Source organism: Martes martes (assembly GCF_963455335.1).
Source record: "Martes martes genome assembly, chromosome: 2".
Taxonomy (NCBI): domain Eukaryota; kingdom Metazoa; phylum Chordata; class Mammalia; order Carnivora; family Mustelidae; genus Martes; species Martes martes.
The window spans coordinates 178,752,514-178,774,129 of NC_137889.1; the positions used below are offsets into that span (position 1 = coordinate 178,752,514).

Here is a 21,616-nt window from a genome sequence, read left to right on the forward strand (position 1 = left end):
TGCTTTTCTCTTAGTGTTATTTGGCAGGGTGTTGTTTTTTTTTGTTTTTTTTAATTAATTTATTTATTTTAATAAACATATAATGTATTTTTATCCCCAAGTTTAGAACATTTTAAATAAAAATATTAATTACCTAGAATCATTTAGCTAGAAATCACTAACTACTAACATTCTGAATGACCTCCAATTGTTTTGGTATATATTTCATACTTGTTAAAAATAAGGTCATGCTGTATAAATTGATATGTAACTTTATAGTCTTTTAATACACTATAAGCACTTACCATTATTAAATATGTTCATACATGGTATTTATAGCTGTATATCATATAGATTTATATATCATAATTTAACCAATTTCTCACTGGACATTTAGGTTATTTCTAATTATAAATAATTCTACAGAGGAATCTTAAAATATATTATGTACATATATCTGTACATAGCCCTTTCGTTGTATAAAATCTATTAGTCTAGCACTTAATGCTAAATTCCAAAAATTAAATGAGCAAAAAAGTTAAGAATATATATATTTTTAAACTTAATAATAGTAAATTAATTTTTAAAACCTGACAACATTCAATGACAAAAATCAGTTATCCTTTCATTATAACATTTGGCAACTACTCAATAAAATCACACATGTAGCATAATGCATAAGCTGGCAGAAGCATTAAAAAAAAAGAAGGCAACTTCCCAGTTGAGACACCCCAAAGCAATGCCTGAGAAAAGAACTGGGATGCAACAATGAGGGGATAAGGTAGGGAAGAGGAAATGCCAATAAATGGTATATTGTTTAGCTGATTATTGCTAAGGGCCAAAGTTCAGTCCTGTTATGGACCTGCTGAAGAACCATTTAAAACACATCTCAAACTATCCCAGCCCCAACCCCTACGGGAGAGAAGGGTGGGACATTCATCCGCCAATTAATTCCATGTGGAAGAAAGTTGCCCCAGGGGACATTAACACCCCTGTGTTTGTGCACAATTCCTGTGTACTACCTGAGAAATCCCAAGGAGAAAAGATTAAGGTTAAAAAAAATAAATAAATCATGGCCACAGTCACCAAACTGTGGAAAGAACCAAGATGCCCTTCAACAGATGAATGGATAAGGAAGATGTGGTCCATATACACTATGGAGTATTATGCCTCCATCAGAAAGGATGAATACCCAACTTTGGTAGCAACATGGACGGGACTGGAGGAGATTATGCTGAGTGAAATAAGTCAAGCAGAGAGTCAATTATCATATGGTTTCACTTACTTGTGGAGCATAAGGAATAACATGGAGGACATGGGGAGATGGAGAAGAGAAGGGAGTTGGGGGAAACTGGAGGGGGAGAAGAATGATGAGAAACTGTGGACTCTGAAAAACAATCTGAGGGTTTGAAGGGGCGGGGGGTGGGAGGTTGGGTGAGCCTGGTGGTGGGTATTAAGGAGGGGACCTATTGCATGGAACACTGGGTGTGGTGCATTAACAATGAATTCTGGTACACTGAAAAGAAATTAAGTAAATAAATAAATGAATGAATGAATAAATCTACACATACAGAAAGTGTTTATGCCACATGCAGAGTGACTATTCATCCACTAGCAGAAATCAGAGTAAGCCAACCAGATGTGACTCTAGACACCAAAGGCACATGCATCCACATCTACCCTATCCAATCTATGTTAAATTTCTGATTCACTCTACACGACACGACCAACTCAATTTATTCGGCCTGATTTTGTCTAGGCAATGCTGCTACAATAGATTATTCTGAGTCTAAACATTGAGTCTACCATATTCAGTCATTACTTCTCCTTAATTACGTCTTTAATGCCCTTTTAAATGTACATATGGATAACTTCACATTAGACCATAGCACCTCCAAGTACATGAGTTATATCTGAATCCATCTCTCCCCAATGACCCCAGCTATTTTCTGGAGTGTCTTCAACACAAGAAACACAAGAGAAGCTCACTAATAAACTATTAAGTATCATGACTAGGTTCTACTTCCTTCAAGGCAGGGACCGTATCTCCCTTTTTTAAAACCTGCTGAAAGTAGTGAAATTTAGTCCATTTTAACATTTCAGTATTTGTGGGAATCTCTAAAGTGCAGATGCTGTGCTTTATCAAATTAACACGTGCATTAAAACTGAAGATATTTGCTTCACTTACATTAACAGTGCTAAAAAGATTGGCTGCTCATTTAGAGGTAATTTTTTTCAAATTACAGATTTATAAAATGACAATTAATTCATAGATAAAATTCTCAAATGAAGTGTTTTTGAACAAATATAAAAGAATAATAAATGGCGAAATATGATAAATGCAAAATAAGCTATTTTGGGAGATGCATTAATATAGATAAAGGGAAGAACTTACTGCTTGGTTTCTCTTCACTGAAGCAATACAAATTAAGCATGTCATAGCCCCTGCTTGGAAAGCCTCATGTACATACTGTCTTGTTCGCTCTAATTCACGCATATCTCCATCTTGAAATTTAAAAATCAAAAACTCATGTTAAGCAACATCTGAAAATAACACAGACTCACTAATAGCACCACAGTGAGAACTGTAGCCATTATCAATTATTCGATATACAGCTGAAAATGAGAAGTTTAAAAAAAAAGCAACCAATGAGCTGCCAAGAGGTCACAAAGTCCATGCATTAGATCATATGTCCTTAATTCAAAAACAGTACATCAGCCCTCTCTGAGAACATACTTGCTTTTATTGCTGTACAGTCCTTAACAACTTTGGTGGGGGGCAGAGATGTGGGCAAGGGCAGCAGGATGTCAAGTTACAAGAAAAAGCATACCTACAAGCAAAGTGAAAGAACTTGCAAAGTCTAAGCTCAGCAGAGCTCTTTATTGTAAGTATAAATGTGTGTTGATACATAGCACATTCTTTTGTTTTGCTTTGTTTTTTCATTAACATATAATGTATTATTTGTTTCAGGGGTACAGGACTGTGAATCATCAGTCTTACACAATTCACAGTACTCACCATAGCACATACCCTCCCCGATGTCCTAACCCAGCCATCCTATCCCTCCCCCACACCCCCCCCAGCAACCCTCAGTTTGTTTCCTGAGATTAAGAATCTCTTATGGTTTTGTCTCCCTCCCCAGTCCCATCTTGTTTCATTTTTCCCTCCCTGCCCCCAAAACCTCCCACCCTGCCTCTCAAATTCCTCATATCAGAGAGATATGATAATTGTCTTTCTCTGATTGACTTATTTCACTTAGCATAATACCTTCTAGTTCCATCCACATCATTGCAAATGGCAAGATTTCAGGTTTTTTAATGGCTCTATAGTATTCCATTGTATATATACACCACATATTCTTTAACCACTCATCTGTTGATGGACATCTAGGTTCTTTCCATAGTTTGGCTACTGTGGACATTGCTGCTATAAACATTTGGGTGCATGTGCCCCCTCAGATCACATTTGTGTCTTTAGGGTAAATACCCAATAGTGCAATTGCTGGGCCGTAGGGTAGCTCTATTTTCAACTTTTTGAGGAACCTCTATACTGTTTTCCAGAATGGCTGCACCAGCTTGTGTTCCCACCAACAGTATAGGAGGGTTCTTCTTTCTCCACATCCTTGCCAACATCTGTCATTTCCTGACTTGTTAATTTTAGCCATTCTGACTGGTGTCAGGTGGTACCTCACTGTGGTTTTGATTTGTATTTCCCTGATGCCGAGTGATGTTGAGCACTTTTTCGTATGTCTGTTGGCCATCTGGATGTCTTCTTTGCAGAAATTTCTGTTCATGTCTTCTGCCCATTTCTTGATTGATTAGATTCTTTGTTCTTTGGGTGTTGAGTTTGATAAATAAGTTCTCTATAGATTTTGGATATTAGCCCTTTATCTGATATGTCATTTACAAATATCTTCTCCCATTCTGCCAGTTGTCTTTTGGTTTTGTCGACTGTTTCCTTTGCTGTGCAAAAGCTTTTGATCTTCATGAAGTCGCAATAGCTCATTTTTTGCCCTTGTTTCCCTTGCCCTTGGCAATGTTTCTAGGAAGAACTGCTATTCAACACAGTACTAGAAGTTCTAGCCTCAGTAATCAGACAACAAAAAGAAATAAAAGGCATCCGAATCGGCAAAAAAAGAAGTCAAACTCTCACTCTTTGCAGATGATATGATACTTTATGTGGAAAACCCAAAAGACTCCACTCCAAAACTGCTAGAACTCATACAGGAATTCAGTAAAGTGTTAGGATATAAAATCAATGCACAGAAATCAGCTGCATTTCTATACACCAACAACAAGACAGAAGAAAGAGAAATTAAGGAGTTGATCCCATTTACAACTGCACCCAAAACCGTAAGATACCTAGCAATAAACCTAACCAAAGAGGCAAAGAATCTGTACTCAGAAAACTATAACGTACTCATGAAAGAAATTGAGAAAGATACAAAGAAATCAAAAACGTTCCATGCTCATGGATTGGAAGAACAAATACTGTGAAAATGTCTATGCTACCTAGAGCAATCTACACATTTAATGCAATCCCTATTAAAATACCATCAACTTTTTTCAAAGAAATGGAACAAATAATCTTAAAATTTATATGGAACCAGAAAAGACCCCGAATAGCCAGAGTAATGTTGAAAAAGAAAACCAAAGTTGGCGGCATCACAATTCCAGACTTCAAGCTCTATTACAAAGCTGTAATCATCAAGACTATAGGTACCGGCACAAAAACAGACACACAGATCAACAGAACAGAACAGGGAGCCCAGAAATGGACCCTCAACTCTAGGGTCAATTAATCTTTGACAAAGCAGGAAAGAATGTCCAGGGGAAAAAAGTCTCTTCAACAAATGGTGTTGGGAAAATTGGACAGCGACATGCAGAAGAATGAAACTGGACCATTTCCTTACACCATACACAAAAATAGACTCAAAATGGATGAAAGACCTCAATGGATGAGACAGGAATCCATCAAAATCCTAGAGGAGAAAACAGGATACACAGCATATTCTTACTGAAAACTCACTGGATGAAATGATCCTGAGGTTGTTGCATTATAATCAACTTGTTTCGTTAAACTGTGTTCATTATTTCCACTTAAAAAAGTAGCTAGAACTTCTTAGAAAATATCACTAAACTGTAATTTTCTGTAAGCAATTACTGAGCATTTATTTGGTAGGCACTGTAGGTTTTTGTATTTCAGTGGGATGAAATGAGCTATTTTTAATCTTTATTTTACAGAGAAAATGAGAAAACTGAGGGAAGAACAATTAAGTAACTTCAGTCAGACTGCAAAGTGAGCTCCCTTAACCACTACACTATGCTGTGGCAAAAGTTACTACAAGAAGATTGAAGAAATAACAGGTGACAGCAAAATGAAAGCCTGAAAACTACCCAAAAGCATATGACACCAACAAGGCAATAATCTGAGTCACTTTAGTGTAAGAGAAATAAACCTATGTGTCTTTAGTATAATAAAGATTCCTCAATAGAGGAACTGAGTCTCCAACAAAAGTAGACTAACAGCACTAGCTATCACGGCAATAAAATGGTTCAAATCAAAATCTGAGTCACCAAAGAGAAAAGTTAAATAAGTAGGACATTTGGCTAATTCTCTACCAGTAAGTAAACAAGCACTTAGAAAAACTTGCTCTACCATAACATAAACATAAATTCAGGATATTAAAAATATATATAAAATCACTTCCCAAACTATAAAGTATTATAAAATTATTAAAGACAACTGCTTTATTTTAAATAATCCCTGAAGTTTAAAGAGTATCCTTAAAAGCAGACTTAAGAATCCTATTGTGTGTTTACTTTGCTCTTCAACACTGTGGGCTTTAACAAATGCACGGCTGACCTTTAGACAACCACGCAGTCACAAATCTCCATGTTACTTTTGACCCCCTACAACTTAACTACTAGTTAGTAGCCTACTATTGACCAGAAGCCTAAGAGTATGAAACAATTAATACGTATTTTGTATGCTATATGTATTACATGTTATATTCTCACAATAAAGTAAGTTAGGGAATATGAAATGTTATCAGCAAAGAATCTAGTTAAGAAATGGACAGGAGACATAAATAGACATTTTTCCAAAGAAGACACCTAGATGGCTAACAGACACATGAAAAGATGTTCAACGTCACTCATTATCAGGGAAATCCAAGTCAAAACCACAATGAGATACCACCTCACACCTGTTAGAATGGCTAAAATTAGCAACCCAGGAAACAACAGATGTTGGAGAGGATGTGGAGAAAGGGGGAACATTCTTACATTGTTGGTGAGAATGCAAACTGGTGCAGCCACTCTGGAGTTTCCTCAAAAAATTAAAATAGAGCTTCCCTACGGTCCAGCAACTGCACTACCAGATATTTACCCAAAGGGTACAAAAATACAGGTGCAAAGGGACACATACATCCCAATGTTTAGAGCAGTAGTATCAACAACAACCAAACTAGGGAAGGGGCCAAATGTCCAATGACTGATGAATAGATAAAGAAGATGCAATATATATACACAATGGAATATATACAATAAAATACATAAATACATTTATTCAGCCATCAAAAAGAATGAAGTCTTACCATTTTCAACAACGTAGATGGAGCTACAGTGTATTATGCTAAGTGAAGTAAGTCAGAGAGAGACAAATACCATATGTCACTCACATATTTAATTTAAATTTAAAATTTTAAAATTTAAAATTTTTAATTTTAAAAATTAAAATTTAAAAACAAAATTTTAAAAATTAAAATTTAAAAACAAAACAGATGAACATATGGGAAGGGAAAAAAAAAGAGAGAGAGAGAAGCAAACCACAAGAGACTCTTAACTACTGAGAACAAACTGAGGGTTGATGGAGGGGGGTGGGCTAGATGGGTGATGGGGATTAAGGAGGGCATTAGTTGTGATGAGTACTGGGTATTATATGTAAGTGATGAATCACTAAATTCTACTCCTGAAACCAGTACTGCAATATGTGTTAACTACCTAGAATTTAAATAAAAATCTGAAACAAATGAAAAAAAAGTTATTAACAAAATCATTAAAAAAATGCATTTATAGTACTATACCTACATTTATTGAAAAAAATACAGATGTAAGTGGACTTGCACAGCTCAAACCTATGTTGTTCAAAGGTCAACTGGATAAAATTTATAATTTTAAATTTCACCTAATTTAACAGCTAGCACATAAAATTTGGGAACATGATGGAATAGGTTTTAACAACATAAAGTGCAACTTTATATTTATAAAATTTATTTAAAATTTCTTTGAAAATTGTATTCAAGTTTGGCTGCAGGATTAAGTATACTGCCTAAGGTGTCATAGTGGCTAGCCTAGCATCTTTAGTCACATTCTAAAAAGATCACTCTGGCAACTGAAGAAAGTTGAGCCCACAGAGGCCAAGACTGGAAGCCTGAAGTACCAGTTAAAAGGAGTTATAGCAGATAAAGCAAAAAACAACTTTAAGCAAATTACCTATTTCTGTCTCAGTTTTCTCATCTTTAAAATAGTAACAAAAATAGTAATAACAGCAATAGTAGTATCTACCTCATAAAGTTATTTGAATTTAATCCAAATATTAAGCGGCTGCAGGGGACTGAATTAGGCAATAACAGTATGTGGGGAGAGGAAGGGTAGTTAAGAAACTCAGGAAATAAAACTCAGCAGGACTTGGTGACAATTAGATTGTGCCGCTTTTAAAAGCCTTGTTGAATGTTGATGTGAATGTCAACATGAACATCAGCATTCAAAGGAAAGAATGCAGTGTTTGACGAGATGTCTGCCATGGGCAGAGGGGAGGATGGTTGGTACTGGCTGAAACACACACTGCTATGTCTGTACCGCCACTGCACCCGGATTTCTGGCTTGGGTGGGTGACTGGGAAAACAGTGGTGCTACTAATTCAGGTAACCAAAACAAAGAATAAGTTATCTTTCAACCTATGTTTGATGCGTCCATGGCCCAACAAGACAAAGACACCCACTAGGAAGTTGACCATAAAAGTCTGAAATTCGAGAGAAGGGTCATGAAAGTACAAAGGCTGGGCTGAGACAAAAAGAAAAGAACCTCTTTGGCAAAGTTCTGGTGTTTAATCCACTGAAGTAAGATGGGAAACACCTCATGACCCTAACATTTATTGCTCCTAAATCAAATCATCAGATCTCCTTACTTTGATATAGGCAAAGTAAAGAACAAAAAGGAACAAGAATCAAAATATTTATGGATTGGTCAAAAAACAACGTAAGAAAAATTGCTTTAACACCTCAAGATGAAAAACAGACCAAAAGTCAATAACTTATAAAAAAATTAATAACTTATAAATGATAATTTTTTAAATAGTAGGAAGAAATACTGAGTTACAGTACTGAATTTCCTATTTAAAAATAAAACCTTTCACTATCTAGAATAGTTTAAGTGAAGTTCTCTTGAAGCAAGAAACTTCTGAATATTACTTTCCATAAAGTCCTCTAGGAGCAAGAAACTTCCTAACCTTAAAGTAATTCTTCATCAACTTACCTGGCAGAACCAGTTGATAAAGATTACACTTTACCAACCTACCTAGCTGAGCCAGCCTTCAAGCCTCCTAATCTTAACTCCTTAGCTGATAGGGTAACTTCCTTAGAAAATCTACCTGACAATGTTTGCAGGGCCTCTTGATGCCATCAGAATAGTGAGGCAACTAATGTTGACAATACGTGCAAGCTTCTTTCTAATAATAACATTAAGTATAAAATATGGAAAGTGTTAAACACTTAAATTTAAAATACTCTATTTTTATACTTAGTACCAAATCCTTCATAGCAACATCAATTTGACCCTCTCACTTGTAAACAAGTATGGTATTAAGAGTAACCCAGATATAAACAACATTTAATGATACTGCACACATCAAACCAGAGAAGACTTTGTTTAAAAAAAAAAAAAAAACAATTAAATCAGAAGTTGTAAGATACAACATACAGGAAGAAACTTAAGAAATGAAACTGAATCCAAAACACATTTAATATGTGACGAAAAACAAAGAAAAAGAATAGATTTAAGAGGGTCTTCAAAGTTGTCAAGCCCAACCAAACCATAACCATGGACAACCTGACCCCACACATTTCAGGGAGTTCTGGCATCCCCCTCCCAGATTCTAATGACTTGCCAATTACACATACAGAATTTCTAAGGCTATAAGGGACACTGCCATTTTATTTGCTCTCTGGAAAGATGAGTGTTCTACAACATAAAAAAATTGTAAAACGCACAAAATTTCAACTATGTAATATAAAAATGCTCATTCTTAAGATGCAAAAACTATTCCATATAGACTCCAGGCGTTTTTTAAAAATCAAGAATATATTGTCATTGATGTCAAAACAGCCAAAATTTAGGGGTAAGCTAACATGGCGGCAGAGTAGGAGTACTATAGGCTCGTCTCTTCCTTCAAACAGTAGATAACTATCAACTCATTCTAAATACCCCAGAAATCAACCTGAAGACTGACAGAATAAGCTCCACAAGTAAAGGGAGAGAAGAAGCCACAACAAAGAGCTAAAAGGACAAAGACGTGGTTTAGGGGAGAAACGGATCATGTCCCATGTTACAAAGGGAGCCATGGTCGTGGAGAAAGGTGAGAGAGGGAGAACACACAGGGGAACGCATAAGAACATTTCCCCAAAGCCACTGGCTGGAAAAACAAGAAGGGCTGATTTTCATGAGTTCCTGCAACCAGTGGGGCATAAAGACTGGAGTTTTAAAGATCAGCAGGCCCGGCTGGGATAGAGCCCTGAGGGTACCGCACTGTTCCTGTAGAGAAGGCACGCAAACAACCCCTGGGCAGCCAGCATGGAAATCAGTGGTCTGAAGAGTGCCTGGGGCACACAGGTGGAGATTATTCCCTCTTCCCTCTTATTAGAGCGCTCCCTGCGAGGTGGTGTTCACTGGAGATGCCTCTCTGGGGATAAAGGAGCCAGCTGGTGCCATTTCCCTGTCACGCCCCTCGGTATAAACACAGAGCCACCTGTGGTAAGCAGCACAGGGCCAACACTGGCTCCCTAACCTGCTTATACCACATCCCACATGCCTGCACTCTGGTGGAACTCCCTTCTCAGTCAAGCCTGCCTCAGTCCCAGCACAGCAGGCCCCTTCCCCAGAAGACCAGCAGGAACCCCTGCCCACACCATATCTCCCGACCAGAGAGTTCTACAGGGCTTCAGTTCTAGTGGAACAGTAGCAGATCTCACTGAAAATAGCAAACCAGAATACACCTAGTAAAACTTGCCACACTCAGGCCAAGGACCAAACACTGCCCACTGCATGCAAGGAAAGCCTCTGCAGAGGACTGGCCAGAAGGAGACAGTAGCCCAGACACAACAGCAAGGCACATGCAGCTCGCACCAGACACACTGCCTGAAGCACCAGGCCCTGAACACTTCACTATCTGACCTCTTCTTCATAAAGCCATTATTCTCAGAAGGGAACATAATGGAGTTTTCTAACAGAGAAGAAGGCAGAGACTCAGACAAAATGCCAAGACAGAGGATTAATCCCAAATTAAAGAACAAGATAAAGTCACAGCCAGGGACCTAAGTGAAATAAATTTAAGTACTACACTTGATGGAGAATTTAAAGCAATAATCATAAGGATACCACTGGGCTTGAGAAAAGGATGGGAGACATCAGGGAGACCCTTACAGCAGAGATAAAAGAGTTAAAGAAGAATCAGAGATGAAACAGGCTTGATGCAATGAACGCAAGGCTCGAAGAAGCAGAGGAACAAATAAGTGACACAGAAGATAAAATAACGGAAAACAGTGAAACTGAACAACAAGAGGAAGAATTATAAAATATAAGACTAGACTTAGGGAATTCAATGACTCCATCAAACGTAATCACATTTGTCTTCTAGGAGTCCTGGAAGAAGAAGAGAGAAAAGGGGACAGAAAACATTTGTGGAAATCATACCTAAAAACTTCCCTAATCTGGGTAAGGAAATAGATATCCAGAACATGGAGACACAGAGAACTGCCATCAAAATTTAAAAAAAGCAGGTCAACGCCAATACATATTGTAATTAAATATGCAAAATACAGAGATAAAGAAAAAATCTTAAAAGAAGCAAAACAAAAGAAGTCCTTAACTTACAAGGGAAAACCCATAAGGCTAGCTGCCGATCTCTCAACAGAAACTTGGCAAGCTAGAAGGGAGTGGCATGATATACTCGAAGTGCTGAATAGGAAAAATCTGCAGCCAAGAATACTCTATCCAGCAAGTCTATCAGTCACAACAGAAAGAGAGATAAAGAGTTTCCCAGACAAACAAAAACTAAAGGGCTCTGCGACCACAAAACCTGCCCTGCAAGAAATATGAAAGGGGACTCTTCAAGTGAAAAGACCAAAAGTGACGAAGATGAGAAAGGATGAGAGAAAAATCTCCAGAAACAATGACAAAACAAGTATTAAAACAGCACTAAATACATGTATATCCATAATTATTCTAAATGTAAATGAACTAAACACACTAGTCAAAAGATACAGCATGTCAGAATGGATAGAAAAACAAGAACTATCTATACTCTGCCTAAAAGAGACTCATTTTAGACCTCAAGACACCTACAGATTGAAAGTGAGGTAATGGAGAACCATTTACCATGCAAATGGACATTAAAAGGAAGCCAGAGTAGCAATACTTATGTTGGAAAAACTAGACTTTAAACCAAAGACTATCAAAACATGAAGAAAGATACTATATCATAATAAAGGGGACAATCCAACAAGAAGACCTAACAATTGTAAATACTTATGCACCCAACACGGCAGCACCCAAATATATAAAACAATAACAAACACAAAGGAACTAATTGATAATAATATAGTAATAGTAGGGGACCCCACTTATATCAGTGGACAGATCATCTAACAGAAGAACGACGACGACACAATGGCTTTGAATGACACACTGGAACACATGGATTTAACAGATATATTCAGAACATTCCATCCTAAAACAGAACACACATTCTTTTCAAGTGCTCACGGGACATTCTCCAGAATAGATCACACACTAGGACACAAATTAAGCCTCAACAAGTACAAAAAGACTGAGATCATACCATGCATATTTTCTGACTGCAATAAGAAACTTGAAGTTAAACACAAGAAAAAATCTGGAAAGAGCACAAATACATAGAGGTTAAAGAACATCCTACTAAAGAATAAATGAGTCAACCAGGAAATCAACAAATTAAAAAAAACACATGGAAACAAATGAAAATTCAACAGTCCAAAACCTTTGGGATGCAGCAAAAGTGGTCCTAAGAGGGAAGTATGTAACACAGGCCTACCTCAAGAAGCAAGAAAAATCTCAAATAAGCAACCTAACCTTACACCTAAAGGAGCTAGAAAAACAGCATATTAAGCCTAAAGCCAGCAGAAGGAAGGAAATAAAAGAGATTAGAGCAGAAATGAATAAATGATATAGAAAAAAAAATCTATCAGTGACACAAGGAGCTGGGTCTTTGAAAAAATTAATAAAATTGATAAACCTCTAGTTACTTATCAGAAAGAAGGACTTAATCACAATAAACAAATGGATTCATAATAAATAAATAAAATCACAAACAAGAGAGGAGAGATAACAAACAACACCGAGAAATACAAGGAATTATAAAAGAATATTATGAAAAATTACATCCCAACAAATTGCAAAATCTGGAAGAATGGATAAATTCCTAGAAACATATAAACTACCAAAACTGAAACGGGAAGAAATAGAAAACTTGGACAGATAACCAGCAAAGAAATGAAATCAGGAATAAAAATTCTCCCAATAAAAGTCCAGGGCCAGATGGCTTCACAGGCAAATTTTACCAAACATTTTAGAGAAGAGTTAGTACCTATCCTTCTCAAACAATTTCAGAAAATAGAAAAGGAAGAAAATTTCCAAATTCATTCTGTGAGGCCAACATTACCCTGATACCAAAGCCAGATAAAGATACCACTAAAAAAGAGAACTACAGGTGAAACCCATGATGAACACCAATGCAAAAATTCTCAATAAAATATAAGCAAATCGAATCCAAGAGTACATTAAAAGAATCAGTCACCATGACCAAGTGGGATTTATTCCTGGGCAGGAAGCATGGTTCAGTACTCACAAATCAATCAATGTGATACACTAGATTAATAAAAGAAAGGATAAGAACCATATCTCAACATGATAAAGGCCATATATGAAAAGCCCACAGCTAATATCATCCTTAATAGGGAAAATTGAGAACTTTTCCTCTATGGTCAGGAAAAAGATGGGGATGTTCACCCTTACAACTGTTATTTAACATAGTATTAGAAGGCCTAGCCACAGTAATCAGACAACAAATAGAAATAAAGGCATTTAAACTGGCAAGGAAGAAGTTAGACTTTCAGTATTTGCAGATGGCTTGATACTCTATAGAGAAAACCCAGAAGACTCCACCAAAAAATTTCCAGAACTGATACATGAATTTAGTAAAGTCACAGGACACAAAATCAATATGCAGAAATCTGCTGAATTTCTATATACCAATAATGAAGCAGCAGAAAGAGAAATCAAGGAATCAATTTCATTTACAATTAGACCAAAACTAGTCAGATACCTAGGTAAAAACCTAACCAAAGAGGTGAAAGATCTGTACCTGTACTCTGAAAACTACGAAATACTAATGAAAGAAATTAAAGATGACACAGAGAAATGGAAAAACAATCCACGCTCATGGATTGGAAATATTGTTAAAATGCCTATTACCCAAAGAAGTCTACATATTTAATGCAATCCCTATCAATATATCACCAGCATTTTTCACAGAGCTAGAATATATAATCCTAAAATTTGTATGGAACCACAAAAGACCCCTAATAACCAAAGCAACCTTGAAAAAGAAAAGCAAAGTTGGAGGCATCACAATTCCAGACTTTGAGTTATACTACAAAGTTCTGGTAATCAAAATAGTATGGTACTAGCACAAAAACAGACACATAGATCAGGGGAACAGGAGAGAAAACTCAGAAATGAACTCCCAACTTAATGATCAATTCATCTCTGACAGAGCAGGAAAGAATACCCAATGAAAAAAAGACAATCTCTTCAACAAATGGTGTTGGGAAAACTGGACAGGAGTATGTAAAAGAATGAAACTGAACCACTTTCTCACACCATACACAAAAATAAATTCAAAATGGATGAAAGACCTAAATGTGAGACAGAAAACCATTAAAATCTTAAAAGAAAAACACAGTAACTTTGATATTGGCCATAGCAAATTCTTACTAGATATGTCACCTGAGGCAAGGGAAACAAAAGCAAAGTATTGAGACTTCATCAAAATAAAAAGCTTCTGCACAGCAACAAAATGAAAATGCAATCTTTGGAATAGAAGAAGATATTTGCAAATGACATATCTGATAGAGGGCTAATATCCAAAATATACAAAGAACTTATAAAACTCAACACACAAAATACAATCCAATTAAAAAATGGGCAGAAGACATGAATAGATATTTTTCCAAAGAAGACCTACAGATGGGCAACAGACACATGAAAGGATGTTCATCATCACTTACCATCAAGGAAGTGCAAACCAAGGAATAGGTAAAATCAACAACACAAGAAACAACAGGTGTTGGCGAGCACGTGCAGAAAGGGAAGCCTCTAGCACTGTTGGTGGGAATGCACTCTGGTGCAGCCAGAGAACAGTACAGAGGGTTCTCAAAAAAAAGTTCAAAATAGAACTACCTATGACCTAGCAATTGCACTACGAGGTTTTTGCCCAACTAATACAAAAATACTAATTCTAAGGCATACATGCACCTTGATGTTTACAGCAGCATTATCTACAGTAGCCAAATTATGGAAACAGCCCAAACGTCCATCAGCTGATGAATGGATAAAGATGTAGTGTATATATTCACAGTGGGATATTAGCCACAAAAAAGAATGAAATTGGGGCGCCTGGGTGGCTCAGTGGGTTAAAGCCTCTGCCTTTGGCTCAGGTCATGATCTCAGGGTCCTGGGATCGAGCCCCGCATCAGGCTCTCTGCTCAGCAGGGAGCCTGCTTCCTCCCTCTCTCTCTGCCTGCCTCTCTGCGTACTTGTGATCTCTGTCTGTCAAATAAATAAATAAAATCTTAAAAAAAAAAAATGAATGAAATTTTGCCTTTTGCAACAATGTGGATGGAGCTAGAGTATATTATGCTAAGTGAAATAAGTCAGTCAAAAGACAAATACCAGATGATTTCACTCATATGTGGAATTTAAGAAACAAAACAAGCAAAGGAGGGGGGAAGAGTGAATGGTAAACCAAGAAACAGACTCTTAACTATATAGAGAACAAACTGATGATTACTGTAACGAGGTGGGTAGGGAGAAGGATTAAATAGGTGATGGGGATTAAGGAGGGCATTTGTTGGATGAACACTGGGTGATGTATGGAAGTGCTGAATCACTACACTGTACACCTGAAACTAATATTACACTGTATGCTAACAAACTGGAACTTAAATAAAAACTTTAACACAAAGCCAAAATTTAAAAGACCATACAGCACCTGTCTGAGTAGTGTAACTTGTAAATGTATTAGCAACTATTTTTCCCCGTTTTCCTTCAAAATCTTCATCTCCTTCTTCTTCAGAGGAAGAGCTAAAGTGTTCTTCAACAAGTTTTTTGGCTGCAGCTTGATTGGCCTTCTTGATTTCCTCAAATTTCCTCTGAGACGTTAGCTCTGCTTAAAAGAAAAAGAAATTAGTTTCGTTTCTACAAAATGATCTCTAAAAGCATAAGTTTAAAATCTTCCTTGGAGCATTCTATTTTACTATAATGCACAAAAAAAGGTATTTTCAAGTTTCTAGTGACACAACTAAAGAGAATACTACCACAATGAAAACTTTCATGTTTGCTAAATATCCTGTTAAATGCAGCAAATTGTTCTAGAAACCAGAATTAACAAATCAATTTAAAAAATTATAAAAGTAGGAAAGAAGTATCAAAAAACTGTTAATCAACCTCAAAATAAGGACGTTAATAAAAATTTAAATGGGATGATTAAAAATAAATCAATCACAGTGATTTTTAGGAGGTGAGAAACATGCCAACTGGGAGAACTTCAGAATCAGTTAAACTGGGTGCTTTCTCCAAAAATCCTCTTCCACACTACAGCCTAGCCTGGCCTGGCCCAGCCCAACACAGATTTTGCACAAAGATTCACTGTATACCCATTATCTTTATAATCTGCTCTTAGAAAGCTCAAGGACTTTTTGCATTTATTAAAATGTAGTCACAAAACATATATATTTAACATTAATCCACACAAAATGTTGCCAATATGGAAAATGTGGTTTCTACAGCAGCTTCATCCCGAAAAGAAATGTTAAATAAATTTCGGATACGTTCTTCCACTATTCCCTTTAGCTGACTGTACTTCTCATTTTTTTACTTGTTAAATAATAACACAAAAAGAATTAGATTACTTCATAGCATATTCCCAAGTCCTTAAGGGCAAGGACCAGGGGAATTTTCTTCAAGTACTAACTATTAATGAACGCTTATGAACAGCAAACACAGTTTTGAGAAAGGAGCCACAAACATACTGAATTGATCTGAATTTATTAATGCCCATATTGAGAGGATTTTAAATTCACTAATTAAAACTACTTAGTATATCGCTGACTTAAATTCACTTTATGCTTAAAACTGATGAGCCACAAAAGATAAGCTTTCTTAATCTTGGTGGTACGTTTGTACTTAAGGACGTTTTATCTTTCATTTTCCTCATGAAATGTTTTCCCTTTGTTGTTGCAGCCAATTTAGTTGGGGGTCATACGGTATTTCAAGTAAAACTGAAAGAAAACGTACATAGTGCCTACATAGGAATCTTTTGAGTATTAGGTAAGACTGTAAGATTATGACTCAAAACTTAATGTGCAGTAAGAGAGATATATATCATATACGCTATATGTCATTAAATGTGGAAAACAGCATGTAAGGATACATTTCTTTAAAGGCTGAATTAGAAGACATAATAAAAACATCCATAACCCTGTCAACGTGTCCACATAAGATCATCTCAAGAAAAAATGACAAAGCAAGCTTCCTATATATTATTTCTTACAGACAAATCTCAATTATCCAGGTGAAAAATGTTTGCTTTTCTACTATCCACAAAATCCAAGAAACTTTACCAAACCTGTTTTTGGTCTCCAACCTGCACGTTTCACCATCACCAGTATCATAAGTGATAAGTGCTACCAGAGGAGAGGTGGGTGGGAGGTATGGGTGACACAGGTGATGAGGATTAAGAAATGCACTTGTGGTGATGAGCACCAGGTGACATATCGAAGTGTGTATGTACACCTGAAACTAACAGAACACTGTATGTTTACTGTACTGGAATTAAAATAAACCCAGTAACTCCAAGCAAAGAGAATACCACCTAACTTTAAAGTTAGCTTAGGGAAAAAGCACTCAGAAGCTCAACTTTGCTTCTCCCCTCAAAAAATACATTCTGAAAAACACATTCCAAACATAAAAATAAAATGATTTTCTGGGATTATTCCCTTGGCCTCATGCAATCCTCCATTAGCATGGACAATTCAGAGTTGCCTGTGCATTCTCAGACTCCACTAAAACACAGCCTTGGATGAAGGATAATGACATGCCAGAGGAGGTCACATAAGATACATAAGGAAAAGGACAGGACATTTGTGAATAGGAACCAAAATTGAGAAAAATACCTCAAACTCGAGTGCTTACAGGGCATAGACGATTAAAGTTACTAAACTAAGGCAATCTTGCAAAGAGAGAAAATGAGAGCTGGCCCCCAGATAGGAGAGACCACGTGAAATGGAAGTGCCTAAACCCAACCTAAACGGAATTTCTGCAACTGGCTGTTGCCACGCACAAATGTAAAGCCACACTACCCTATTTTCCCAAAAAAAAAAAAAAGTTGTTAACGAGATTTTTTTAAAAGAAAAGAAAAACAAACAAAACCCGTTGGCAACCAATTCAGATGGTTCGGTGTTAACCAAACCAAACTATAGGCTAAATCAGAACCCCGGGGCCACAATTTGCAACTTTTGGTCTAGGGATTCAGGCAAAAAAGAACACCGGAGAAGAAAGTAATGCTGGTCGATAGTAATTAAAATTAAGAGGAAAGAGGTATACTAGGAATCTGCCTAGAATGCCGAAATGAGTAGCTTCCTTGAAGGTTTGAGCAGTGGGGGCAATAACCAACTCCCCAGGGAGAAAGACAGAAGTGAATGAGAGTAAGGACGGGGAGGCAGTTGGGACTAGTAAGTGCCTCGTAGGTATCCAGGTGAAACTGAGGACCGGAGCCCTTCTCACCACAAGCTACGAAGGTCTGCAGGGCTTCAGATCCCGCGGGGCTGCGCCCGGCAGAGCTACCTGCAGCCGCAGGGGTCGCGGCTCCTCTGGGGCTGGGGCCAGGTCCCGCAGCGCCCACCGAACCCTTCTCTCGTCCTCCCCCGGCGCCGCGAAGATGGATTCCATTTCCTGAAGAAGGGGCCGCGGTGGCCCGTCCTCGGGCTCGGCCTCGGCCCCCGGTCACCTGGCGCCAGGAAGCTTCCATCCCTGCAGAGGAAAGGGGAAGGGGGGAAAAAAAATGAGTGGAAGGAGCGTGAGCGCAGCGGGTGCCCAGGCGGAGAATAGGGGCAGCGGCGGAAGCCAGTAGGAGAGGGCGTAATGAGGGAAGTCCCCGCAGGGCAAGGACCGGGTTTGAGAAAGTCGCGGCCCTGTCACTAGGAAGGAGAGTCGCCGCTAAGCCCAGGTTTTGAAGATGGACCGGAGAGGCAGAGGACTCGGCAGAGAAATGGACCTCGGGGCAAGAAGCACCCAGCGCCAGAGTGGGAGCGCCCGGGGAAAGGAAAGCTCCTCCTCAGCCTCAGAGGGAGGGCGGCGCTGATGGAAGTACAGACTGACCCCTCGGCTCCTGCCGGGAACCAACTGCGGTAGCAGACCCCAAGGAAAGCTACGTCTCCTTACCGACGGCGCCCGCCCCCGGCGACTACAACTCCCAGAAGCCCGGATACACGGCCCGCAGAACGCGTGGCATCATTGGCCACTTCCTTATCCGGGAGTGTTTCGGGGAGCGAAAGGAGCTCAGAACGCGTGCGCTGAGTTGGACCGAGCCTTCGGAAACTACAATTCCCGGCGTGCTGTGGGACTTGGGCGGGATTGTCACCCAGAGAGGGCGGAAGGTTGGGAAGGTGGGCGGGCTGTAGACTGTGTTCTCAACTCCAGAGGATGCTGGGGCTTCCCCACGGGTATCTTAAACCCACTTGGGTGTCAGGATTTTGTCACAGTAGCCGTAATTGACTATCCATCCTCCAGCTGTAGCACTGACCTAGGCTTTCGGGTGGCAGGAGGATTCTCACTGACGGAAATAAACCATGAAAACACTTCGGGTTCGGGAATAGGGAGAGAAAGCTGGGGAGTATTGCGGAAACGTGCGTGGAGTGGAGAAAGCGCCCTTCGGGTTTGCTAAAGCGATGTAGAAGATATGTCTCTCTCATAGATTTTATAGTTTACAATAAGGTTTTCCTGAGGCAGGCCGATTTTTACCTACTTGACAGCTCCCTAAAGTAGATTATATTAAGGATAGTAGTTGAGAGCCATAACCTAAAGCTGACTTTGCTAATTTCCAGTAAGATACGGATAAGTAAAGTTCACGACATTGGGGGTGTGTCTGGGATTGAGAAATATATTGACTGATGTTTGGAACTACACAGTCTTTATACAACTCTTCAACTTAATTTCTCTACATTAATAATAAATACCTAATGTTTAAATAGCATTTGTTAAGTGCCAGGCACTATTCAAAGTGTCTCAGGTATTAACTAGTTAGTTAATTATTCACGATAACACTGTTTATTCCCGTTTTACAGCACAGAGAGGTTAAGTAACCTCCCTTGCTCATAGAGCTATTGTTATCATTGATACTATTTTTAAAATCAGGAAACAAAGACATGATTTTCTTATTCAAAATCCTAGCAGAGTCAGAATTACAACTGCCTAGTATGATTCCTGGCCTATATTCTTAAGCACCGTGCCATATGATTACTCTATAAAGGTATTTAATGTTTACCTAAAATTCCAGTTACTTTTAGAGGACCTAATCAGTCATGTAACTCATAATCAGAATTTTCTCCTGCAATGAAAATTTATAATCATAATATTTATGATTAATAAACATATATTTAAATCATATATTTATGATTTAAATATATATTTATTATATATAAATATATATAATGAATATATTATATATATTTATATATATTTAAATCATATTTATGATTTATAATCATAATATTATAATCATAATAATTACTTTGGAATCAGAAAGAATCTTACGTGTTCTCTGAATTAGGAAACTGTTACGGTATGACAGTAATGTTTTGCAGTAAAAAATTGTATATCATGTAGAAGCATAGGTAAATTGAGAACATTTTCAAAAGTGACCATTGCTGTTATTTCTACTTTGAAATTTTAGATAATGTTTGGAAGAAACAAGAGGGTTGTTTGTGTGTTTATCAAAAGGGAACATGAGAAATATAATTAAATACTAAGATTGATAAATATTATTGTGCAGGTCCAATTAGTTTTAATTCTTAAAAATAGTATTCAGAGGAGCAGCTAAAAAGGACTGACAATACCAAGTGTTGGCAACTATGTGGAGCAACTAGAATTCTCTTACTGGTGGAAGTGGAAATTGGTTTAAAGAATTCCAAAAAATGTTTGACAGTATCTAACTAAATATGACCTAGGACTACGGCACCATGACCAAGCAAGTCCTGTTCTGTATTTACACCTAAAAGAGATGAGCGCATAGTCCACAAAAACTCACATTGAAAGCAGCTTTATTCATAACAGTCCAAAATTAGAAACAACCTTAATGTCCAGGAAACATAAATGTGGTCCTTTCATATAATGAATATGTATGTATGTATGTATGTTCATTATATGCATATATGTGTGTTTGTGTATAGCAAGATGGGTGGATCTCAAAGACATCACATTTTAAGCGAAAAAAGCCAGACACAACGAAGTCCTTACTTATGGTTCCAATTTCATAAAGTTCCTGAACAAGAAATAGAAGCCAGTTTAGTACTTGCCTCTGATGAGGGTAGGAGGATTTTAACTGGGAAGGGGAGTGAGGTATCCACCTAAGTTGTAGAAAATTTTATCTTGATCTAGGTAGTAGTTTCACTTGTGTGTACACATGTTAAAAAAAATACACATTTTTGATTTGTGCAATTTACTATTTGTGTGATACACCTCAAATCTGAAAAGAGTTCTAAAATAAATATAGAAAAAAGGTATCTGAATATTATTATCCAGCCACTTGAAGAATGTGATTTAATTATATTTATTTGTTTAAATAATTATATTTATTTTAATTATATTTATTTGTCCATTACTGATATATTATCCTGATGTGGATTCTTTTTTGCCAGAGTATTCACACAAAATACCCCCAATACACTTATCCTTGAGAAATATACATATGCTTAAGTAAACACTGTGCCAGTTATCAACTTACCGCCTCAGCTCCAATTCACCTTCAATATGTGCTCTGTAATAA

At 37.5% G+C, this 21,616-nt stretch overlaps 1 protein-coding gene across 2 annotated transcripts in view; it reads right to left on the reverse strand.

Annotated features, from left to right (window-relative positions):
- The window catches only part of NFXL1 (nuclear transcription factor, X-box binding like 1), a 75,328-nt gene extending 56,297 nt beyond the window's left edge, over positions 1-19,031 (reverse strand). For both annotated transcript variants that reach the window (XR_013966310.1, XM_080795470.1), the window contains exons 1-3: positions 18,418-19,031; positions 15,566-15,739; positions 2,375-2,484 (exon numbers count right to left, since the gene is read on the reverse strand). Coding sequence is in view for 1 of the 2 variants with exons in the window: in XM_080795470.1 (XP_080651596.1) it covers positions 2,375-2,484; positions 15,566-15,739; positions 18,418-18,601 (468 nt within the window). In the remaining variant the exon portion in view is untranslated. The remainder of the gene's footprint in view (positions 1-2,374; positions 2,485-15,565; positions 15,740-18,417) is intronic.
- Between the last annotated feature and the right edge of the window lie 2,585 nt (positions 19,032-21,616).